Source organism: Panthera pardus, unplaced genomic scaffold (genome assembly GCF_024362965.1).
Source record: "Panthera pardus isolate Hobbes unplaced genomic scaffold, ASM2436296v1 HiC_scaffold_27, whole genome shotgun sequence".
Lineage (NCBI taxonomy): Eukaryota > Metazoa > Chordata > Mammalia > Carnivora > Felidae > Panthera > Panthera pardus.
The window spans coordinates 2,584,858-2,609,992 of NW_026526843.1; the positions used below are offsets into that span (position 1 = coordinate 2,584,858).

Consider the following 25,135-nt stretch of genomic DNA (forward strand, 5'->3'; position numbering starts at 1 on the left):
TAGGGCTGGGGCTGGGGCTGCGCCCCCGGGCGGCCTCGGTGCCCGAGCGTCAGAGCCTTGCACCGAGGTCGCCTGGGTTAGGGAAGTGGGGGGTCGGGGAAGGGGCGGGGCGTCTGGCGAGGGCGTCCCCCCCCCTCCCCGCATGTAAGACCCCACGCCCCCCCTCCCAACACGGAGGCTAAACGGAGAGAGAGAGTCATACATAAAGCACGAGTGAAAACGCTCACTCTCCGACCCCGAGCGGCGTTGCTCGCCCCCCCTTCCTGGAGCCGGGGGCTGGCCGGGGAAGGTGGCTCCGTTCTTCCCCCGTGGCCAGTGCGGGGTCTGCGGCTGCCGGGAGAGGTTCCGGCTTTCCCGGGGCTGGCAGGGGGAGCCCCGAGAACTGCAGGCCCGCCCCCCCTTCCTCCTCCTCCTTCCCCTCCTCCCCCACGTGTCCTCCCGGAGCCCAGCGGCCTGATCCCAGCACCCCCCCCCCCCCCCCCGCCACCTCCCTCCTCCTCTTGCTTCGCCCGCTTCCCTGGCGGCGTGGAGAAGAGCAAAGTTGCGACAGCGGCCGAGGGGCTCTGCCCAGGTGAAGGGGGCGCCGCGGGGGGTGGGGGATGGCGCGGCCCTGCGGCGGGGGCGGAGGGAAGATAAAGAAACTTGCTTTCCTCGGCCCCCACCCCGCGCGGGTTCGGATCTTGCGTGGACCGAGCCCTCGTGGCGAGACGCGGCAACACCGCTGGGACCGAGGCCGGCACCGGGACCCAGACCCGGACCTCGCGCCTGGGCCGGCTCGGCGGGCGCAGGCAGCGGGCCAGGCCGGCACCCAGGCAAGGGCGGGGTGGGTGGCCGTACACCGGACCGAACCGGAGACTCTGGTGGCCTGGGCGCGGGCCGAACCCGGACCGGGCCGAGTTGGGTGGCGAAGTAGGACGTGGATTCGGGGGCGGGGCGCGGCAGGAGGGGGAAACCAGGCCCCGCCGGACTGGCCTGGGCGTGGGGGCGGGGGGCGAGTTCGGGGCACTTGCTGGGCTCGGGACCGAGCGGTAGGGCGGGGCGGCGCTAGGGGCTGGGCCGGACCCGCGGGGAGAGGGTGAGGGGGGGGAACCGGGGGTGGAGTAGGGGCGTGGAGTTGCGAGCGGGGTCTGGCCTCGGCCGGGGGCGAAGGTAGATCGGCGGGGCCGCCAGCGGAGGGAGGGAGGCCCGCGGCAGCGCGGCGGCGGCGAAGGCCAGCTTCCGCGGAGTTTGTGCCCCGGCTTCCCGGGCTCCGGCCGCCTCACGCGCACAAATGGGGCTAGGGGACGGACTGGTAAGCAACTGCGAGTGTTAGACGGTGTTCGGCGGCGATTCCGGGAAAAGCTAGGAAAGGCACCTTCTGCAATTATGCCGCACCCCCCACCCACCTCTTAGCATCTGGATTTTGCTCTCGGGGGGCCGCGGACCCTCCCCGTCACAACCTTTTCACTCTCCAGCACTCCCACCGCCTCCCCTCCTTCCTAGGCCATCTGACTCTCCTAGGGGTATGTGTTTGGGGGCTGGAGGACGGTGAGGGGGGCGGCGGTATACTCTCCCTCCCACGGCAGAAGCCTAGTTCGTATCTTATTCTTACATGTAGCGTTGCTTCGAGTCATGTGGACATTGGGGTTTAGATAATCTAACTCCATTCTTCCACCCCAAGCGATTTGATGGCTTTTAAGGAAAGGGAGGAATCCCTGGATTTCCACGCCTAGGACGAGGTTTGAGGATTGAGATTCACCCCCAGCTCACTTCCACTACCAACCCCTCTTTCCTTGTAAGCCATTTCCACGGGGATCCGAACTTTGGGGGGGCGGTATTAACGTGCTTCTCTATCTCTACACAGGGTCGGCGTGGCCAAGGACGGCTAGTCTCTGAGGGAAAGTAGCCACCAGTCCAACTCGGGTCGCCCCCACTATTACTTCGGTGAAGGGGGCAACGCTAAGGAGATACTGGTGGGCAGGGACCCAGTATAAGGGAGGGGGCTGGGTAGTCGCCCCCGGAGGGACTCCATTTCTAGTAAGGTAGGGAGAAGCGAGCTCGGGCTTCAGGGGAGGGGCTCTGGGGAGGGAGATGGGGGGGTGGCGACGACGGGGGGGGGCGGGAAGAAGGGGGGAGTCACGCCCTGCTAGCAAGGGGAGCCTCCCTCAGGCCCCTGGGAGAAGGGGACTGAATGTATCCGTTCTGTGATGCCCAGCAGGGGAGGTCTGGGGTCTCTGGATTTGCACACTGGATCGGGCACCAGTGGCCTGAGAAAGTCAGGTCGGGGCATATGGTGGAGAGCGTTGGGGGAAAGAGACAGAAACCCCTGGCTTTGGCGCCCTGATCTTTTCCCTTCCTCAACCTTCCCATTTGAGGGGCGTTGAGGGCGGGGGGGGGGGCGTGGGGCTCTTGCAGCCCCTAGGATTGAGCGCCTCCGCCTCTCCTGGGAGTCTAGCTTTTTGCCCGGCTTGCTGCAGCCACTGCTGCTGCCTCCCTCTCCGGAATCCGCTTGGTCCTCGGAGCGATCCCCTCCTCCTCCCCTCCCCTCCCAGTGTCACCGGGGCTGCTTGGCTCTGCCCCCTTCGCCGCCGCTTGCTCCCTGCTTTCGTCCCTCCCTCTCTTGCTCGCTCCCTCCCTTCGCCTCCACCTCCCCATTCCTCCCCCCCCCGGCGGGTGGCATTCTGGGAGTTGTAGTCCGGTGGAGCGGCGGCTGGCGCCGCCCGCGAACCTCGCCGGACTCCACTTCCCGTCGAGCCCTGCGACCGGCACCCACTCCACCAGGCTTCGCTCGCACACACAGACACACACACACACCGCTCTCCCCCTCACTCTTTCGCTCGCCGCGGCTGCTGCCAGTGTGTGGCTCTGTCTCTCCTCCGCTTTGCCGAGCCCTCCCTTCTTCCTCTCAGTTCCTAGAGTCCGACCGCCGCCGCCGCGGAGAGAGAGGAGAAGGAGGTCGGTGGCAATAAGGGGCGGAGGGGGGGCACCAGATCGGGGCAGTATTAGGCGGGTGGCGGCTCAGAGTGGGTAAGAGGGAGCCCGGGTGGCGGCCTGAGCCTCCCCGCGGAGCCGACCCGGGAACAGGTGCGTCTTTTTTTTCTCTCCCCCAACCCCTCCACCCCTTTTGACTCCCCGGCTTTCTCATATCCCCCCACCCGCTTCTTTCTATCCTAAGCGTTTTCCCAACCCTGTCCCTTCATCGCCCCGCGGCCGCTCTGCTTGCCCCCCGGGGGCGCCGTCCTCTTCGTGTCCCCGGACGTAGCGCTCCCTGGAGCTCGCTCTGTCCTCGCCCCTCCCTTCGGGACAGCTCCCCTCCACTTCCCACCTTCGTACCCCATCGCTGCCCTACCCTACCCCCTCCTCACCCCCTTCTCCCTTAGCCAGGTGAGACTTGTTCGCCACGATCTGAGAGTCTTCTTCCTGGCTGGGCGGGGGTCTCCATGGAAACGGGGGTCGGGTTGATCCTGGGGGGGGGGACCATTGGAATTACCCCACTCCTTGGAAAGGGAGGTGGAGGCTACCGTCTTGTTAACTACCTGGCCCTAACCGCCCCCCCTCCAATTCAAGGATCCAATGATTCCAAGGGAGGCTGGCCAGGAGGGCAGGGCGAGAAAGGGCTTGTTTTTGGGGGGGGGGGGGTGGCTGTCCGTGATGAAGTCTTGAAGAGACCTGGAGAAAATACCCTCCAACCTCAGAGGGGAGGTGCGACGGTTGCTCTTCAGGGCTGCTTTCTCCCCGGTGTTGGGGTGCGGGAACCATAGGGTAAGGGGTACCCCCTAGGTGGCGGCGGGGCCTGGGTTCGGGAGTGGGAGTGCTGTGATGGGGGCAGGGGCAATTATCCGAGTCCCTGGAAAAAAGGCGGGGGATGACTTCGGAGCGCCCTGGCTCCGCTGCCCTCGCTCTAGGGGCGGGGGCCGCCGGGCCGGGCGCGGCGGGGAGGGGGCTTAAATTGAAGGTGGATGAGATGGGGGCAATTCATACTAGCCCCGGCAAGCCATGGGGAGATCCGGCGTGCAAGCTCTACACCCGCTTCGCGCCAGGCCTGGAGGCAAGGGGTCTGAGAGCGAAGCCGAGGGGTGGAAGGAGGGAGGCTCCGGTTACGGGGCCGGGTTTCGGGATCAGGGGCAATCCCCCAGCCCTTGAAGGAGGGAGAGGGATGGCTGCGAACCTCAGGGCTCCCCCACCCCGAGTCCTAAGGGGCGTGAGGAACAGACAGCAGGCCCAGCGGAGCTGGATTCGAGCGGATCGCGGCTGGGGAGTGGGGGGGGCTTAGTGGTGGGCTTCGGGGGGAGTAGTCCGGCGGCGGGGCGGGCGGGCGGGGCGTGGGGCTCCGGCGGGCGGCGGGGCGGGGCCGGGGCGGCGCTGCTGCCGCCGCCGCCGCTGCCGCCGCCGCTGCTGCTTCTGCTGGGGCCGCCGCAGCCGTTGCTGCCGCCGCCGCCGCCGCTTCTGGGCGGGGAACAGAGGCCAAAGGGAGTCCCGTGCAGGGGCAGAGGGCGCAGGCGGTGCGTGGTGGGGAGGGGGCCGTCCTGGGGGCGGGGGCAGGCGGGGGGTGGAGCCCCCGACGGGGGGCGGTACGAGCCCGGACGACGACAACGAAGAGCCCCGGGGGCCGGGTGCATGGAGGACGAGGTGCTGGGAGAAGGAAGGGGGGGTGGGTCCCGCGACGGGCCTCGTGGGCTTGGCTCCTCGAGGTTCTGCTTCGGGACAGAGTCCTGCAGGGGCGCCCAGAGGCCCGGGTAGGGACAGGGAGGTGAATTGGACGGTGGAGGGGGCCCTCCTCGCCGGGGTCCCGCCGAGGGGAAGGCTGGGCCAGAGGGACGTCCGGGGTAAGTCTGGGAGGAGTCGACCGCACCTCGGCTGGGGATTTCGTGTTATGGAGGGGCGGGAGATTGTTGTAGGGAAAGATGTGGTAGAGGGGAAAGGAAGAGGGAAGCACACTGCAAACCCGGGAGGCCAACAGCCCAGGCCATGGAGGTGCCCTTCTATTCCGCCTGCACCTCCCCCCTCCCCCAGTGGAAGCACTGTTTTTGTTTTATTGTTTTGAAATTTTCAGTGTTGGCTGTAGGAAGCTGTCGATGTGGTGGTGATACTTATTCATTCTTGGTGTCTTCTAGAGTAGATAGTAAGGACAGGCGTCACTTGGCGAGGACACGTCTTAGCCCAGGGTTTAGGGGCTCTTTACGCAAGAGTGGGAAGAGGGCCTGACAACTTCGTGCGACAGCTGAATACTCAGGGCAGTTTGGAGGTCGTTCTCATAGCGCAGAAGTGGAATGTAATTGCAAAAATCTTTGGTGAGACTTTTGGGGGTGCAGTTGTAGGTTAGCGTTACCCTGGTTGGCCGCATGGCCCGTTCAACTTAGAAGGCTATTTCTCAAAGTCACACTGCCCAACGTTGGGGAGATGAACAGGGGACGCATTTGGTGTCGGAAGTGGATTAGGTTGATAATAAAATCCCAAGGTTGGAAGGGACTTTAAAGGTCATCTCATTCTCTGTTTACCTGACCTGTCCTTGAATGTTAGGATAGGGGGAACTTTGTTTTGGGGGAGATGGAGCAGAGTTTAGGGGTACTCAAATTGAATGGCGATGTCACCAGATGGTACTGAAGAGGGCAGTACACAGGAAAGAAATTTGGAGGATTTCACTGGGGATTAAATGGGATAACCCAATCCCCCAAATCACCCAGAAGCTTCAAATAGAAGCAAAAGGTTGGGAGAGCAACATGTAAAATTTTGATGGAGTAGCAAAGTTAGTAGGAAGGACTGGGGGAGCTAGGAGGAGCAGGGGGCTTGATGACTCAAGTTCAGAGAATCTGAAGGTTGATAGAGTTTAGGAGGGACATGGTTGTTTTGACTAAGCCACGTGCTGTTGATAGGCAGGCTCATCTTTTGATAAGGCAACTGGAGCGGCTGCCTTTGGGATAGATGGGGAGGACAAGAGGCACAGGCCATGGGACACAGAGCCTTACTCAAATTGACTTGGAGACGGCTGGCCCTGTTACTAGCTATGCAGCAAGGGTAGGATTCTTTCTGTTCTGGCTCTGAGAATCATTGATGGAGGAAGGGGTTAAGGAGGACTGTTTCTTTAGAATAGACCATAAGGAAAAGACAGCAAATTATTGGGATAGGGCAGAGGAAAGCTATGTCCCTGGAAAGTTCTGTGGTTGGAGTCTGGATTGGGCAGGGTGGAGGGGAGTTCCAGAGGAAATGGTGGCTGCACCAAGGGCACTTGGAGATCTGGCTGTTTTGATTACTGAGAGCTGGTAGGACATCGACTCTCAGTGGCCTAGACTTTTTTGGGAAGCAAAGGGTTTCCTCCAGGGGTCTGTTTGCCTTATTCCTGCTGCAGTTCACTACATAGGAAAAAAATGTTTAGCACAGGTGGCAGAGAATCTCACATGATGAGTCTGGATTATGGGTTTCAGAGAGGGGCTTCTTTTAGGGGAGCAGAATTATGGGAGAAAAGGACTTGAATACCAGAAAAAAGGAAGGCAAAAACAAAAGTCAGGAAGAGGGTTGTTTAGGCAGTGGAGGGGGGAAAAAATGATCATTGCTGGTTTCAGGTCAGGGTCAACTAAGGAAAAAGTGGAACCTTGAAATCTCCAGGCTAATGTTTTCCAAAGTAAAGTTTGAAGAACCCTTAAGACTCTTTACACTTCCATACTAGAATAACTAGGTTTGGTGCAAGAGAGAGGACCATCTTGAGTAAAAATAGGGTTGGAGAGAAACTGGCATGTAAGAAGAAAATACACATATTGACCCATAGGGAAATAGAGAATTTAGAGATAGTATATAGGGTAAAAAAATGCAGGATGTGAAAGAGGGTGGAATAACGAGGCAAAGGAGGAAGGTGTTTACTCAGATGTCATCTGCAACTAGTGTCAGAGAAGGTAAAAAATTGCCTTTGATAGCCATTGCCCTGGGAGGGCCCAGGAAGCAGAGGTTAGCCGAGATCCAGGGCTTACAAGTCTAAGCATTAGTTGTAAAATTAAGGCTAAAATAAAGATACCGAATGGGGGAAGGAATTCACCGACCTAAGTAGAATGGCCTTGAAAGAAGGAGAAAGTGGGAATACACCAGTTTTTCCAGTCTGCAAGTGGGAGGAATCCTAGATATAGGGAGGTGAATTATGGAAATTCCAGAGTGAAACAGGATAAAGAACAGTGGCCTTAGAGCCTTGGGCCAGAATTGGAGGGTGGGGTGGGGGCATGGAGGAGAGGCACTAATCATGGGTTGGACATCTGGACTGGTTCATTGATTCTAGGTTGAGAGCTCCATTTGAGATGGAATAGAATGGCCACAGTGGGGTAGAGAGCTGTTTTCCAGCGTTAGCCAGCATCTGGGATTGAGAGAGGAGGAGTTCATGGTTAAGTTGGGTGGGAAAGTGAACACTAACAGAGAGAGGGCTGGGGAAAGTGGAAATTGTTGGGGTAAAACAGACGGGAAAGGGGAGAAGCCACTGAGAATTACATAAGGGGGGAAGGAAGACCCTAGACCTTTGAGTTTTCAAAAGGAAAGGAAATTTCTTAATGCTGGAGCTCCAGTTAGGTGTGGGTCTATGCTTGGCAGAGGGTTTAGCATCAGGATGGCCAAAGAGGGGGGTAATAAGAAGTAATCTACCTCTTGGCCACTAGGATGCTAGTACACTATTTTATGTAGTCTCACATACTAACTAGGCTTTATTAATGTCAGTTTTGGAATGGTTATCTTTAAAGTAATGTAGAAACTGTTCTTTTTCTAAATTGTACCCTTTCCACTGTTCATAACTTGAAAGCAGTATTTTATGATGAAAACTTTCTTTGGTGAACTGAAGTTGAAATCTGGTCAAGAGTAAAATTTAACTCTGTTTCTATTCCCATAATTCAAATGTGCTTTCTGTTTCCCTCTTTTTCTTTTTTAAGCAGAAGCCACCCTTTCCCCATAAAACATTAAAACATGGATAATTGTTTATAAAGTGGCTGCAGGCTGCACATCAAGGTCATAGTTTCCCTGGTCAGTGAATTGTGATGAATTTGAAGAGTGATGATTTATTATTTGTAAAATGTGATAATTTTCAGATTTACTCGTGGAGAGTATGTGAGGCAGGATACGTCTTCATTTGGATTTTAGGAAGATCTTAAGTTCAGCGTCTGTGAAGAATTGAGAGTACTGAGGGGCAGCAAAGCTTTGTGTTTCAGGCTTCTTTACCGACTGTCAGCTAAGAAACAAAATTTGGTTACCTCATTGCTAAGGTATGTCTAGAAATCTTAGTGTTAGTGCCATTTAAGGGTATAGTCAAGTTTTGTTATAATGTTGGTGTCTGGGGACAAGAAAAACAAGCAGACTTTCATTTTTCCAAGTTCTATGGAAAAGTGCACTGTATGTGACTCTGATCCCCAGGATGAGTCAATGCACTCTCTACCTGATCCATGAGATGATTAGGTGTCTCATGATGACAGGGCTTTACTCAGTTTAACTTGGTCGCACCTTGTGTAGGTTAGTATCTTGCAGTGGTTCTCAAACTTTGGTGTGTCTCAGAATTAGCTGGAGGGCTTTGGACATACTGCCTTAAGTTAGAGTCCTTGCTCTTCTACTTCCTGGCTGTGTGGTAGAAGCAAACTACTGAACTTTCTTGAGCCTCAGTGTTTTCATCTATAAAATGGAGATGATAATCCCAGTCTCACAGGGCTATGAGGATTGCACAAGATGATATATACATGGCAGACCAGCTCCATAGCAGGAGTCCAGTAAATGGCATCCATTATTACATTATGATCTAGTTTTGCTTGTTCAATGGAGTCCTATGACCTTTTATATTTCTCTATGCCACATGGTGGCAAAATAAAAACTATCCACAGCTCCTGAGCACTCCCACGTATCTTGATTCTCTGTGCTCTTTCTCCATATTCCTGTTGTATTAGTACATGTTTAGCATTTACAATGTGGTAGGAAGGAATAACTTGGCTCACCACTGCATTATTGCATCCACCTTTGAGGTGGAAAGTGGCAGTTTCTCTAACAGCTGTGCTGTAACACTGCTCACTCAGGATTTTAGGGCAGAAACTGAAGAGTCTATATCTAGTTGAAACTTCAGGGGACATTTTGGGCCACATGTAAAAAATGACCCAAACCTAGTTTACTAGGGTGACATTTTAAAAAACCATTGCTTTCTGAAAAGGGCTGCTGTGTTTAATTACAACTGGTTGGGCTTTCCAGATGTCTCTAACATCTGGAAGTTCTATAAAGGCTGGTAGATAGAGCCTGGGTCTTGCATGGCTCTATGACAAGGATGTTCATCAGCAATTGGATGGGAGAAAGCATGTCTCGAATACCTCAGGTATCACCAGACCAAACTTCTGAACACCAAAAAAAAAGGGGGGGGGGCTATAAAATAGAGATCCTCTCTGCAGCCAGAGTGGACTTTGATGCCAACAGTCAGCTATGCCAATATAAGGAGAGAGTAATAGCTGGCCAATTTAAAACAGTAGATCAGTTAACAAATTAATAATTTCTTTTTTGGCTTGGAAATGTATTATTATTCTCTACCTGCCCCCGCCCCCCAGCAGATTTACCTTCCTATTTATATTTTGCTTCAGCTTATATTAAAAGGATTTGTTTCCTGAGTACACACATACTGTAAGTAGCAGTAGGCAGTCCATAAGTTGGCTGGGTTTAAAAATTAGCTGTGGCTAAACTACACTCAAATAATTGGAAGTTGACTTTGTTGTTTTGCCCTGGCCCCATTTTACTTCTGATTGTCTTTATTGTGGAAGTAAAGAAAAGAAAGAAGAGAAAGGCTGGTAGATAGAGCCTGGGTAGATAGAGTCTTCCTTTATAAGAGACCAAAGGAAGTAAAAGGCATCCACAGACCCAGTGCTTTTTATGCGGGATTCTTGGTTTCCATATGACCTAGAGAGGATTTTAGTTTTTCCCAGTAGTTTATTTACTGAGCACATATTGTATGCCTTGTATCATGCTCGACACTATTAGGAGTGGATGTTAAAAGAAGTAGAAAATATCCTTTCTAGCCTTGGGGAGCCGATAGCATATATACACTCTATATGTGTACCTTTGAATGAGTAATGTATATATATGTGTATATAGATATACACGTGTACACTCTATATGTATACCTTTGAATGAGTAATTTATTTTATTATTTTTTTAAGTTTAAGAGAGAGAGAGCACGAGCAGGGAGGGGCAGAGAGAGAGGGAGAGAGAGAGAATCCTAAGCAGGCTCCGCACTGTCATTGTGTAGCCCAATGCCAGGCTCAAACTCACGAACTGTGAGATCATGATTTGAGCTGAAGCGCAAGAGTCAGGCGCTCAACTGACTGAGCCACCCAGGGGCCCCTGAATGAGTAATTTATGTAAAATGAGTTGAGCCCGTAGTCTGGAATGAGAGAATAGAAAAAATAGTGTGATAATGGCCTTTCCAAATATTTGTGTGAGAGGTCCAAGACACTTAAAAAAAAAGGCACAAGTTTAGTGAGGAGGAAACCTCTTTAGATGAAAAATTCCGTATCATGAATGCAGTATACTGAAATGGAGACACCCAAGGGCCACTCTCACAGTCCATAGCATGGAAGACACAGAAGCATCATGAAAGGGATTCAGATCTCAGATTACAATGATTCAACTTTGGAGTGTGAAAGACACACCAAATATTCACGTGGTTCTGCTGAAGACCAAGACAGAGGAAAGTCAACTCTTATTTTTGATCTAGAGGAAATAAGTGCTTTTAAAAAAAAGACCCTAGTTACTTGCCATGCCATTTTGAGGTGGCTCTGCATTTTGAAAAGGACTGATTAATTTCATGATGATCGCTTAGGCTTTCTAGATATTGGTGACATTTAGAAGTTGTATAAAATCTTGTGACTAGATCCTAGGTTTAGTATAAAGCTATGATGAGATGTTTTCCTTAAATGGAGTAAAATTATTTTCCTGCAGCAGGAGATGCAAGTACTATTTGAATAACAGGAAAAAAGTATGGTAGTAGATAGAAAAGCTAAATGGACTGGTGGTATGAAAATGTGAGAGATTAAAACTTTTGCTTTTGCCTCCTTCATTGTTGGAATTGATTACCTTTGGTCCTGTTAAGTGCTTTTGTGCTATTCGCAATTTTATTTTATTGTTATTTTTTTTTAAGTAAGCTCCACACCCAACATGGGGCTTGAACTCATGACCCTGAGATCCAGAGTCGCACGCTCTACCAACTGAGCTAGCCAGGCACCTCCTGTTCTCAGTTTTAAGTAGGGACTCCTTTATTTCTATTTTGCAGATGGCATAGTAAGTGTACCTAATGAGGTACCTGAGATGGCTAACAAATAGGGGCTGAAAATGCTCTCCCAAATACACCCCCGCCAATTTAGGCTGTAGATACTAGACTATATCACTCTTCAAGGGTGTTGCTGCTGTGTGAATAGATGACTCTGAATGGATTTTGGCAGTTTTTAAACATCAGGTTTCTGACTGAGTGTAGATCCAGCACTAGTGGGGAGATTAAGAATGGTATGGTTTGGATTGGAAAGGGTTTGGGTGGTAATATTCACTGAAGAGCCCCAGGGAGATTGCAAGCCCTGGTCACTCCATCCAAAGGTCTAGCCTACCAAGGTGATTGCTTTGTAGGTAACTACATTCATTTGAATGAGTAAGCTCTCATGTGTTTAACAGGTAGTTAAAATTCTTTTGTATCCAATCTCATAAATGTTTATAGGCCAGGGTTTTAAATGTGGAGGTACCAAGGAGTCTATGAAGGTGTCCATGCTATAGCCATGTGCAGGCAACTACTTAGTCTTCTTGCTAAATACAGGAATTAATGTATCTGAGAACAGGATGCAATGTCTCCTATAAGACTTATCCCTTGGGGTACAACCAGTAGAAATATTTGGGTAGAAAAAACCCTCAGGGTAACTAGAGAGTGCTACAATGGATTAGTCAGGCAGAAGGCTGGGATGAACAGTACAAAGGGCCCCTTCCTCCTTTCAGTTGTCCAGCAGATTATTTCCAGTTGATTTTGCGTGTGTGTGGGGGTGTGTGGGTGTGTGGTAGCATGTAGTGATAGAGGAGCCTGTTTGCATGAAGGGAAGCAAAGTAAAGTGATTGGGGCTTGTATAAGGGACTCTTGAGTTTCAGGGAAGGGGATATTTGGTTAATGGTACAGAAGGTGAGGGGATATGGATATTAGACGGAAAGCCTGTAGAGAATATTAGAACACCTTTATATGGGAAATCTTTAGATTAGGACAATTTGCACTGGGAGAACTTCCTCATTAGGGGGTGAGGTTTGGGATATATGATTAGGTGGGGATATATGAGTTGAGGGTACATGGTCAGGTGCGTCTCAGGCCTATGGTTTGGATTCTGGAGCCAGAAGATTGTGTGGGCCAGGGTTAGGTAAGGTCTCATGATCCCCTTTTGCAGCTCCATCCTGGCCCTGGAAATGTCATGGCAAAATTCTGGCTTCCACGCTGAAATATTCTACGCTGGCCACTGGCCCCAAATCTATCTTTTTCTAGACCTCAATGGTGGGCCCCCTTAGGGCCAGGGCCCTGGCTAGGGTTAAGGTTAGGTCCCTGGAGGCAACAGGGGCTGAACCTCCAGCAGCTCAGTGGTCTCCCCAGAGGGCTGAGTGGAGGGGAGGACTGAGTGGAAGGCATGTGGAAGAAGGCAGAGAGCAACAAGGAAGGTAAGATCTGTGGTAGGGGCTCCATATCTAAAAGCCAGGTAAAGTTATCTTTGTTGAGTATGTGTACACTTTCCTACTGAAAACTGATTTTGTGGGGTGCCTGGGTGGCTCAGTCGGTTAAGTGTCTGACTTTGGCTTAGGTCATGATCTCATGGTCTGTGAGTTCGAGCCCTGCATCAGGCTGTCTGCTTATCCAGTGCAGAGCCTGCTTTGAATCTTCTGTCTCTCTGTTTCTCTGCCCCCTCCCCTGCTCACATGCTCGCTAGCTCTCTCAAAAATAAATAAACATTTAAAAAAAAACCCACTGATTTTGAGATCTTTTGACGTCTTTCTGAAGGCATTTCAGTGGTTAGGTGGGAGTCCTGGCCTCTTCCCTTTGGCCCATTGGATGTCTCTTGGAAATCCTTGGGGTTGTTTTAGGTGCTGCTTTTCCCAAAGTGGGGTAATGGGCTGGCCTCTCCTTTGATTCCGTGAAGTTTGAATGTGAATATCTCTGACTTATGGGAGCTTTACCCAGAACTCTAGATTTCTGTTGAAGCAATAGGTCCCAAAGTTGGTTTTCTTTACACATTAGTCATCACTGGCCCAACCCTCCTTCTTAAACTGTCTACTGGCCACGCCTATTCTCTTGAGGACAGATTCAGGGCCAGGCTTCAAGAAGAATATTTTCCGGCTCTTTCATTTCTTAAAATCATAATTGCTTCCAGGTCACCAGACAATGTGAACCAAAAGAAGCCTGGGAGAGTACTAGCAGATTTAGTTTAAGTGAGACCTTCTTAATCTTGAACTTCTAATTTATTGGCTAGATAGTAAGAGTCCAACCATGAACAAATGGGAAAGATTTCATGCTATGTGTAAAGGGCCTGGTTGTATCCTGTATGTTGTTCTGCACATAAGGGGTCTTTGGCCACAAAGGAAGCTACATGATTCTGAGGAACTTGTTCACTGGACAAACACCCTGTCTGGCCATTTTCAAGGTTAATGTTTTACCAAGGTAAAAGACATTTTGTCAGATAGATGCTGTATTACCTCCTTTCGTGTCCTTCTCTTCCTCATATGCACAATGACCATACTTTTGCTTGTAGTTGTTGTGAAATCTGCTTGTTTTGGCATCTTCATTTCAAAACAGAACAGAAAATGTCTACCCAATCTGTAAAATCTTCTTTGAGATTTTATTGCTGACTATCCCCCGTTACCAGCTCCCCCTAACCCTGACTTGGATTATAATTTGATGTTCTTCCCCTTTTGATAACATATTCTCTATAAACTTTTTAAAATGTCTGTGTTAATTGCTTCCCCACAGTGTTTCAGTTTGGCCCATGATGGTGAAATATTTCAGGTTCCCCTATTTCATTTTTTCTTTTGGTTGTTTTATTCTGTGGGCCTCTCTGTTATGCCTTTCACACCTGCCCTTGTCTTCTGGCGGTTATTTTTTTCTTTTGAATTTTTGGTGGGGGGAAAGCTCTCTGCCTCATTATGGTTTGTCTTCTACTACCTGCTTGCCCTCAGCTTAGCTGCTCTTTTCACCATTTTAAAGTTATTGTTCACCTATTAGTCCATTTTCTCTTTGGTTTCCCCTGTTTTGTAATGTAGTGATTATGTCTGACTGCCTCCTCTCTGCTGTCCACTTGCTGGATTCATGCCCTTGGATCTTGGTCAGTCCTCCTTAAGTGTGCATCGGTATGCCTGCTTAATCAAAACATTGTATTTATTTATTTTTTCAGCCCCACTATCACTTTGGGTTGGCAGAGCATGTGCTCTTCTTTGTTCTCACTCTGAATTGGATGTGTCTTTTCAGTTTTCCCCCCCAAAGTAGGGATTGCTCACAGTGGTCCCACTGCCTTGCAGGCAGTGACCGGCATTTGATTCTGGGGCCATGCAGCTGTTCATTTCTTAACAATTACATGGTTGCGGTATCTGGGAAAATCCTTTGAGGTATTTCATATCCTTGTGCCCGTGCTTCCCGGGTCACTCGGGATTACCAGGTTTCTTCCAAGTTCCTTTTAGGAACTTTGCCTTTAGCCTTTGATGTGATGGTTCCCATCACAGAGAGCAAGAGACACAGATTGAGAATGCACACCACACACGAATGCAGGCTTTGTAAGCAAAAGCAAGTCGGTACACAAGTGTGTATGCCAGCAGAACCTACCAAGGGTGGTGTGTGTAAGGTTTTTCTGTTTTGCTCACCTCTCTTGAACAGCAGTGTACGGTGGAGTGGCTACTAATTTGATTGGACATGGTAATGATGAAACGACACCCTGGGCCTACCAGATCAGAATCTCCAGGGCTGAGACTCATGAATCTGTATTTTGAACAAGCTCTTTGGTGATTCCGACTTGGGAAACATTGGTGTACGTTGGCCATCTGAACTCCTCTGGTCCTGTGGACATTGACGCCATCAGTGCCTCTTTGGAAGTTCCCTTTGCTTACTCTCTGGCTCCGGAGGCCCAATTTTGCCTTCTTGCGTAGACCACTTAGCTCACTGCCCTCTTGCCCTTGCTTTCTGCCTCTCCCCTCCCCTCCTCTGCAAAGGCTACAGTTAATAGCAGCGGTAGGCCTTACATAGGAAGAGGGGCTGAGGAATTCATAACAGAAGAGTGGGAAGCCAAGAGTTAAGAAAATATTCTATCTTCTGGATCTCATGAAAATAGGGGTGCCTTTAGGTAGTCCTAAAATGTGTGATATTATCTGGTAATTATTTTGTTTTTTTTCTTGGTTTTCTTGTTGTTGTTATTTTTGCTTTGAGGGGTCACCTTTATCTAGGTGATGATATTTTATGTGTTGTGTTTTCAAATGCCAGGCCTCATTCCCCCCTCTGATTTCTGTCCCAGGCACTACAAACTACTAATCCCCTCTAAATAGAACAAAAATAAACCCAAGAGTGAAAAAGCAGTGGTGACTTGACTTCTATCTGCTGCCTACAGATACTCAGATAGGCACTAAAACTCACACTTTGTGTTAAAATTCATCTTGTGGCAAGTGTAACCCCTTTCATTGCCTGATTATTCTAATGCTTCATAGGGAGAAAAGATTTTTAAAAAGGACCTGGTGTGTCAGTCAACGGGCTGAGCTGTTGTTTCTTAAACTGGGATATTCCAAGTTAGTCTAAGAAAAAGTCACAACTTGATTGACCAGGATGTTCAGGGATGGGATGGGATCCTGGTGAACTGAAATGAAGCAGACAGTCCATCCATTTGTCTTACCCCTTGTTGAAATCTTTCTAAAATCATGCGTTAACCCACATAGCTGTCTTAGGAATGTTAAGGATAGTTTTTAGAAAAAGGTAAAATCGTGAGTCTTATATAGATATAAAAGTGAACACGTGTTAAAGATTTTATTTTACTCATTAATCAGCCAGGGAACCAGACAGATGTTCTAGCTGGTTCAGAGAAAAAGTCCAAAAGCACAAATTTATATGGAGTAAACGAATTGAATTGCAAATGGAGGCAAAACTGGTTTTTCCACAATGGGGAGGGAAGTCACTCCAAACTCTATGGGACAATACAGAGTTTGCATATCCATCAGTTACCTGCAATTTACAGAGGGGCAAAACAACTCAAAGACAATGGACTATGCTGGAATCATGCTGCTGCAAACGACGCGCTATAGGTAACGCATAGTGTTTTCACTGAAGTCCAGCCTTATTTCCTATAGTAACTAAGCACAAGGGACACTTTTGGGGGGGTTGATTTTGCTTGTAATTTCTCAAGGTCATCACCTCAATTCTCCTCCAGGATTCACTTCCATATAACACTCATTTACTGAAGTACTTACTATATGTAAGACATTGCAGAGGAACCAGAGACAGAAAAGAGGATATTTCTTACCTTAAGTAGCTTGATTGGTGGGGGAGACACACATGCCATACCCCCAAATAACCACACTGCAGAGAAGAGTAAGAATCAGTGCTGTGGGAGAGGTAGGAATGTAACGTTTGAGGAGAACCAGAGAGGAAAGGGTTAACTGACCAGGGGCTGGGGCTTGGGAGGTGACATGATGACATTTAAGCCAGGCTTTGAGGGGTGACACAGAGAGGAGGAGGGGCACAGGAGAGGCCATTGCAGGGTGAGGAAGCAGCAAAGTCCTGAAACTGGATGGTCTGTTCAGGGAAGGGTCAGGAGCTGGGACAGCAAGGAGGCAGGGAAACAGCAGGATGTGGCTGAAGAGGAGACCAGAGGAGGTTTGAGGCCAGGTCTTGGAGGGCCCGGAATGCTGTGCTAAGAAATTTGGGCTTGATTCTGAAGACAGGAAAGCTATTGAAAGCTTTTGAGGAGGGCGGGGGCAACATGATCGAACTGGTGCTTCAGAAGATGAATTGATTGTAGAATCAAGAAATTGGAGGCAGAGGGACCAGTTAAGGGGCTATTGTAATATTCTGGGTGAGAGATGATGAGGACCTGCATCAGGGTGGTGGCAAGAGGGGCAGGAGAGGATGGAGATGGCATTATTAAGGCTTGACTCCTGATTGGCTGTGGGCAGCCGTGGGGGGAGAGAAGGAGTTGAAGACGACACTGCTGAAATTTCCAGGCTGGGGGATAGTGGTGCCATTAACTAAGATAGGAAACACGCTGGGCGTGGGGGGTGGGGAGCAGGTTTATGGGAACAGATAATGAGTTCGGTTTGAGACACATTGAGTTTGAGGGGCTCAGTGGACATCCAATTAACAGCAAGTTGCTGGCAGCTGGAAATTCTGGTCTGGGTGTAAGGAGAGAGGTCAGGGATAGAGATACAGATTTGGGAGTCTTTGGTGCAGGAAGGGGAGAATTGCAACTGGGGGAGCTCAGGAGCTAGAGAGGAGAAGGAGCAGGGTACACATACACACACACACACACACACACACACACACACACACACACACAGGTGGAGTGGGGGAAAACCAAGGAGAGCCAGACTGAGCTAGAGAGACAGAAAGAGACAGAAGAGAGATAGAGGGAGACAGATGGGGGGGGACTGAAGGCTGAGGTGAGGACAAAGAGTAGAAGGGAGGGGGATGCAGGGGGAGGGGGGAAGGAAAGGAGGAGAAGAGGGAGAAGAGAGGGGATCCCAAGGGAGAAATGAGGATGAGGGGAGCAAGGAGGAAGGTGGAGGAGTGCAGATTGTGCCAAGAGAGATTGGAAAGGGGAAAGAGAAGCAGGGAAGAGGTGAAGAGAGAGACAGATGGGAGAATAACAGGGGGAAGAGGGAGGTGAGGATGAGTAATAGAGGGGAATAGGAAAGACAAATTGAGAGGGAATGGAGAAGAGAGAGAGAGAGATGGGGGTAGGGAGAGAGAGAGGGAAGGAAGGGGAAGAGATGGGGGCTCACAGGGGTGAGGAGAGACCAGGCAAGATGAGGGCTAGGTTTCTGGGGTGGGTAGAGAGGGAGAAGAGCCTGGAGAAGCCAGCAGGCACTGGGTCAGGAAAGCCAAGAGTGGGGCAAGTACAAAGAAAGCAAGGGCAGAAGTATCCTGCACCACAGACATGGGGAGGAGGGTGAGGACCAGGATGAGAATGGGAGGCTGTGGCTCTGCTGTCCTTGTACTGCCTGTCTCCCTTGCTTGGAGACTCTGCTGTACCAGCCACCTGGCCTCCTGGCTCTTTCTTGATCTTATCATGTAGCCTCCTGCCCTAGGACCTTTGCATAGATTGTTCCCTCTGCCTGGAATGCTCTTCCCCCAGATATCCACATGGCTCACCCCTTTGCTTCCTTCAGGATGTTTAAATGTCTCCTCAGAAGACATATGCTGATTACCCACTTACAGACTGTAGCCCATTCTGCTCCCCCCCCCCCCCGCCCCACCTCTGTCACCATGGCCCTTAGCTTGTGTTATATACCACCTTATACTATAACAGGAATCATTTCACATGTGTATTGTCCATCTCATCCCACTAGAATACACGTTTCATGAAGGCAGTGATTTCGGTGTTGTTAGGTAATTGTTGAATCCCCAGTACCGAGGACAGTGCTGGCATACAGTAGGAGCTCAGTAAATATTTGTTGAATGGATAAGTGCTATTGTGTTGAATGTGGACAGTCTCTAAAAATTATATAAAGAATTAATGAAACAAACCCCTGATGTGGCTGTATTTTAGTAGTTTACTTCTTGGCAAAGTGGAGAACAGAAAATTCTGATCACTGGAGGGTTCTGTTCAGTTGAGCTTTGATGAAGAAGACTTTAGCTAATAAGTTAATTCAAGAGTTTAAGGGTCTTAAGACAAGCTCATTGGGTAAACATAAACCTCTTTTTCTTGATGCCTCATTTTCTCTAGAAGGGTGAATTGGCTGTGCAGTGGTTGTCAACAGCGACAGCTGGATGTTAGCTGCTGAAGGGGGTGGTAGGTCATGGGGATGACAAGACCTATAGAAAGGGACAAGGACAGAAATGTGTGGTTTTTTCACGGACCGTTGTTTTTTGTTTGTTTGCTTGTTTGTGGCCAGAGTACAAGGGGTATTGCATCTGATTTTTAGGGAACTTTAAACCAGCTTAGATATATGTGTTATATCTGTATAACTCCCAAGTCGAAATCAGAATAGAGTATTTTTGAAGGGCTTATAAAGAAAGCATGTGCTTCCTCTGGAGAACTTAAATTGGTACATCACTCAAATACTTCAGTACCCATGGATTTAGAGAGGTTTGAGAAAAAGATCCCCAGTAGTCTTTCAACGCATTGTTCATATATGGGAACAACCGTCTAATTGCAGTTGGTTGGGCTAAATGTGTGTGAAAAAATACACTGTCATCTCGTTTGTCTGGAATAGATTGAATTTCCTTGAACACTCAGGCATATCTGTCTTTAAGATAATTTAAAAATCACTCTAGGTGATTAACAGCATCTTCGTCTCCATCCTGAAACCTATGGATTCCTGGAAAGCTGGTGCACCCTCATCCCCATTTGGACCTTAATTTTCCTTAGCAGGCTGCCTTGTGGGAAAGACTGCTTTAATGTTTTGGTACCATAATTGCCTTTATTTAAATGTTTCCTTGTTAAAGGTGGTTAAAGCAGCTGTCCCTGTTATGAGTTTTGATTTTTCGGAGTTCTTTTTTCCCAGGGGGAGCGGCCACAGCAGGTCCCATCTGGTGGTGAGTGGCTGTCATGATCTCGACAGCACCACTCTACAGCGGCGTGCACAACTGGACCAGTTCTGACCGGATTCGCATGTGTGGCATCAACGAGGAGAGGTGAGGAGGCTGGGAAGGTAGCTGTTGCTGGCTTCCAGTGAGCGGTACCTACTCACCAGAGGGACAGCTGTATCACGCCCTGGGAGGGACCCTGGGGAAGAGGCTTTGGTTGCTAATTTTCCTGAGATGGGATGGGGCTGGGACTGTGTCAGTGGCTGCCTTGCCATGACGTTCCTGTTCAGATGAAGGTGAGGAGGCCAGCAGATGACCTTTGTCCAACTAACATTTGTCTACTCATTAAGAACTGTCAGATTGTGGAGTGAGGGGAAGCTCAGACGATTGCAATTTTTATTTGCTGCATCCATGTTCGGTGCTCAAGGATACGCATAAGATATTTTTGGTCCTTGATCTAAGCCTGGAAGAAAGACAGTTTTATTATTCAGCTGTATACTGGAAACTGTTAGTGGGTATTCTGGTGATCAGCGCTTTCCTGCCTCATGAGGCTAATGATGATTCGCAGTGAGATCCTTATGAAGTATCTCAGGAAGATCAAACAGCTTAATGTAGTTGTCATACGAAATCGAGAATTGGTGATACGTGTTTGTCTTAAATTTTCTGTTCACCAAAATGTTTGGTTGACCAAACTATGCCCTTTACTGATCACTCTCCATAGGAAGGACACTCAAAATGGCCTTCAGATTTTATATTTGACTTTCGTGACCCTGGGCCAAAGACAGAGACGTGTGATAGTTGCAGTGCCTCTCTCATTTTTAGAAAAGCCAGGCTTGCTGGTGTTTAGCTGTTGTTTCAATCCATCAACTGTTTAAATCCAAATACATCAGGGGCGCCTGGGTGGCTCAGTCGGTTAAGCCACCGACTTCGGCTCAGGTCATGATCTCACAGTCTGTGAGTTCGAGCCCCGCGTCGGGCTCTGTGCTGACAGCTCAGAGCCTGGAGCCTGCTTCGGATTCTGTGTCTCCCTCTCTCTCTGACCCTCCCTCGTTCATGCTCTGTCTCTCTCTGTCTCAAAAATAAATAAACATTAAAAAAAATTAAAAAAAAAATAAATAAATCCAAATACATCAGACCAATCCCCTAGAATGAAGAACAATATGGCTTTTCCTAGGATTCAAATCTGGTGTCTCCTTGGGTAAATCTTGGGAGTGTGTGCAATGGGTGTGTGTGCATGTGGGGGAATGTTGGTAATTTGGAAGGGTAAAGGAATGGACATCTTTGTGTGTATCTTCTTTTTTCTTCTGCTCTTAACAGAACTATATACTTGTCTTAGGTTCAGGTTAGGAGAATAGACCTTTTTATTTTTTTTTAAAGCCATTAGTGCCTAATAGTTTAATGTTCTCTATGCTGAGGAACAAGTTAGAGATGGACTTAAAAGGAATTTAATTTTAGAATATAAGTCAGGACTAAGGAAAATAAGACAAAATCCCTCTCAGATCTGCATTAGAAAGATATTTTCCTTTGGGTGTGAAGTATGTCCTTAGATAATTACTAAGAGATGAACTGGGGGAAGGAGGGTGGTGGTATCGATTTGTATAAGCATTCACTGGCAACTCGTTTTAAGTAGTTGAGCCTTGGAGGCAGAGATTTGGACTAGAGCCTTTAAAAAATAAGTGGACAAGTTACCTTGCTTCACTGTCCATGCTAAATCCCTGCTGAGAAAGGAACAGGAAGTGAGTCCCAAACCTGACTTTCCCTCTTTATGGACCTTTTTTGGGATGTTACATTACCAAATATGCCTAGTGGTTAAGATGACCTTTTAAGCATTGTCACTTCTGATCGCATCTACCCTTTACTGTCACCTTCCTCTACAGTCTAGGCCATGCTACAGCTGATTTCCAAAATGGTATCCCACCTTATTTAAAAATCATCTTCCTCAGCCCTTTACAAATGGTAGAACTTAGAAATTTTGGGTGTAAAGCTGCACATGGGGGTTAACTCTTAAAATTGTTTGAGAAACCTGACCAGTTTCATCAGATGCAGTTGAGGACTGTGAGAACAGGGGCAGGGCCCTTCTGGGAGCCCCAGACGGCTGACTCTAGTCAAACCTCTGGCTGACTCTCTGTTTTCTTGCTCGCTTGCTTTCTGTCTTGTATCCATTCATTCCTTCATTCAACAAACATTTATTAAATCCAGCAAGAGCAAACCAACAGTCATGGGACACTGATGGTGAGTGCTATAGAGAGGCATGTACAGGTCCTGTGGGAGTCTAGATGCAAGAATGGCAGACTTCCTGGGGGAATAAGGGAGGGCTTCCCAGAGGCAGTGATATCTGGGCAGGGGCTTGAGGGATGAGTAGGAGTTTGAGGTGAGAGTTGATATTTCCCACATGGTGTGTTTCAGGAAGACCCTGGCTGGAATGCAGGTGGTCTTGGGGTGTGCTGGGACTCAGGCAGGGAAAGTCTGCAGGGGATGGAATCTAAGGGGCCTGATGTGTATGGTGTGGTCAGGGCCCAGTGGGAACTGAAAAAGATCTGGTTGGACAGTGGTGCTAGCCCTTAATAATTAGGAAAACAGCCCTGAAAGGTTATGGCCATTTCTGGTTTAAGTTCAACAGAGCCTTAAGCACAATCGCCCAGGGACATCTCTGTTGGGAAGAAATGGTGGGATTGATTTTCAGTCCTGATTGAAGCCTGCTTTGACCCCTGCCCCCTCCTCCCTGCTGTCTGTACTCTCCTAACCTTGCCTGGTTGACCCACTTCTCTTTGTGCACCCCTCCCCTGCAAGCTATTCCTGTCCCAGACTCTTCTCTCCATGGAGCGATTTAATGTTTGCTTAGCTTTGCACACCCCTCTCCTCTGAGGATTTGAAACGTGGCTACACAACATTTTCCCAGAGCCTCAGGGACTGGCACTCAGGCATGGGTATGGCTGGAGTGGCCAGGACTGCTGCTTCCACTGCCCCTGCCACCCCCAGAGTCTCTGGGCTTGCAGGCTGGCTCTGCTGGTGTCTGGTGGCTATCTTTGAGGGTGGGGTTCCTGCATTCAAGGTGATTTTATTCGGGGGTGGGAGTCCAGCAAGGGCAGGGGGTTGATATGCAGCTAGATCCCCTTTGTTTGGTTGGGAGCCCCTGCAGGTGGGGTCCCCAGCCCCTCAGGTGGGGTTCGCAAGGGAGAGGGCAATGCTGCTTGTTTCCCTTTGCCACCGTCCTCCTTCCAAAACCATCACTGGCCAGTCCAGTTGGAATATGCTTCTCCCTGGCCCAAGGCTGGGAGTATAGGCCTTGCTTTTCTGGTCTCCCAGGAGCTGTTGTCAAAGTATGTTTTCCCTTTCCCCCAGGGCCCCCTTCCTCCCCTTCCTCGAGACCCCTGACTGCATCTCCAGCCCTTGCCTGTCCTTACACTCATTTCTGTTTGTCACCAGCAGTCATTGCCAGCAGTGGAACCCTCCCACTTCTGCCAGCCTAGTTGCGTTTTAATGGGACCAGACAGACATTTCCCCCTGGTTAGCCCCTTCTGGAGCCCTGAAACAAGGGGAAGAGGCCTGTGGTGATCTCCCTTGCCTTTTTAGCTTCTCTTGTCCCAGGTACAGTTTTGGAGTCCATCACCAGTGCCCTGTTCCAGTGAGAGGGAGGGAGTTAGCAGGACCCTCCCCATTTTTGTGGGGGTTGGCTACAGGCTCCCTGACTGTCCTAGGCTAGGGTGGCTGGTAAGGCAGATGCTGGCTTCTTCCTGGGCTGTTGGAGAGCTGAGGGCAAAGACGCAAGGTGGCCCACCTCCCCAGAGGCACACAGAGCGTTCCTGTGCATTTCCCCATTAGAGCTGTGCCATAGCGCTTCAGTTGGAGCTTTATTCTTGCACCCAGACCTTCCACTCAGCCACTCACCTGGGCTCTTGCCCCATTAGTGTCTTCCCTAGGGCAGAGAGTGACTCTTCTCAAAAAACTAAATTTCTAGTGGGTATTTGTCCTGTCTTGAACTTCACCTTGTAGTCTTAAGTTTATTTTAAGAGAGAAAGAGAAGCCCAATCAGGCTTCTTGCTGTCAGCTCAGAGCCCACTGTGGGGCTCGATCTCATGAACCATGACATCATGATCCGAGCTGAAACCAAGAGTCAGATGCTTAACTGACTGAGCCACCCACATGCCCCTATTTTCCAAGATTCTTACTCAAAATCTAGAGAAGACTTTTTGAGTAGATTGGAGTTCAGTTAGGTTTTTCTCCTTTGGGACTGAGCTCTCTGGTGTTCAGCCCTTTCCTTTGCAATATACCAACTTGAATTTGGAGTCTGTGGCCTTGCAGGCCACCCTTTGGGATGAGAGTGGATGAAGGAGGAGTGGGGAGTTGGCAGGCATGGCGTGCAGGCAAGGATAGAAATGTAGGAGGGCAGGCGCTGGCTGGAGTTTGGTGGTGCCTTTAGAAAAGGGGAAGAGGTGCCCCGGAGGGAAAGAAGTCATGCCCTTGAAATGCCCCTCAGCACCCAGTGACCTGGTGGCCTCGAATCAGTATCATTACGCGCCCTAATAAATGTGTATCTGCTCTAGGCAGCCCCATCGGGTGAATAGGTGATGATTCAAATTTAGAACATGACACACAATGGAGGTGGTTATTTGTTTTAGAAAAGGATTACCCTTATGATACCAGCAGCCAACTTCCCTTATAGACTTAAAATAAGAGTGTACTTAAGAGAAAACTGGTTTGCATGCCTTTTGAGATCTTCTGTGATTCATCTCTCCCCTTTTGGCAATGCCCAGTACGTGCTGGACGATCACCTTGATGGGTAAGCTCTGGGGACAAAGCAAAGGTGCTGGGCTGTCCTCCACACTCCTGGTGAGAGCCCCAGAAAAAAAGGATACACAGCCCAAAGAGGGGAGTCTAGTCAGATTGGGCTCCTTTACAAGAATTTGCAAAGCTGGGCATGCAGGCTCCGGCTTGTGACTTCAACCCCTCCAGTTGCTTGTAATGTCCTCCCAGCCACCAAGGGAAGTGGGACAGGAAGGTTTTATGGGAACCCAGGCAGGCAGGAGGTGTTCTGCCGAAGGTGGTGTTGGCCCAAAGGCTAGGCCTCATGGCTCTTCTCTGGTTGTGTCTCCCATGCTAGAAGAGCACCTCTTTCTGATGAGGAGTCCACGTCAGGTGACTGCCAGCGGTTTGGATCTCAGGAGTTTTGTGTCAGCAGCAGTTTTTCCAAGGTAAGGGGCCATGTGAAGCCACATGTCGCCCGCCAAAGGGCGGAGCCAAACTGCCCCGGGCAACGTGCCCAGTCTGCCATCCCAAGAAGGGGGGCAGGAAGGAACAGGGTATTTCCCAGGACTTGCCGTATGTGAGACAGAAATTGGCCAGCTGCTCTTTGCCTCTGCCGAGACCCGGTTGGTCGAGTTGCAAAGAGGACCAGCAGTCGCTTCTCCCGGGCCTCGGGACACTTGCGCCATCCGCAGAGAG

The 25,135-nt window shown here is 49.7% G+C and overlaps 1 protein-coding gene and 1 non-coding gene across 8 annotated transcripts in view; one reads left to right on the plus strand and one right to left on the minus strand.

Annotated features, from left to right (window-relative positions):
• The first annotated feature begins 479 nt into the window (after window positions 1-479).
• BCORL1 (BCL6 corepressor like 1) overlaps window positions 480-25,135 on the plus strand; it is a 63,681-nt gene continuing 39,025 nt past the window's right edge. The window contains exons 1-4 of one of the 7 annotated variants that reach the window (XM_053891295.1): window positions 1,139-1,291; window positions 1,844-2,021; window positions 19,672-19,801; window positions 24,795-24,885. In XM_053891295.1, coding sequence (XP_053747270.1) covers window positions 19,716-19,801; window positions 24,795-24,885 — 177 coding nt within the window. In that variant the 5' untranslated portion in view covers window positions 1,139-1,291; window positions 1,844-2,021; window positions 19,672-19,715. Of the gene's footprint in view, window positions 572-1,138; window positions 1,292-1,843; window positions 2,022-2,380; window positions 2,935-2,959; window positions 3,064-14,140; window positions 16,252-19,671; window positions 19,802-24,794; window positions 24,886-25,135 lie in introns of those variants that run through there. The other 6 variants (XM_053891297.1, XM_053891296.1, XM_053891300.1 and 3 more) reach the window with 6 other exon arrangements.
• TRNAQ-CUG (transfer RNA glutamine (anticodon CUG)) lies at window positions 11,114-11,186 on the minus strand. The gene has a single exon. It is a non-coding gene; the product is annotated as a tRNA-Gln (tRNA).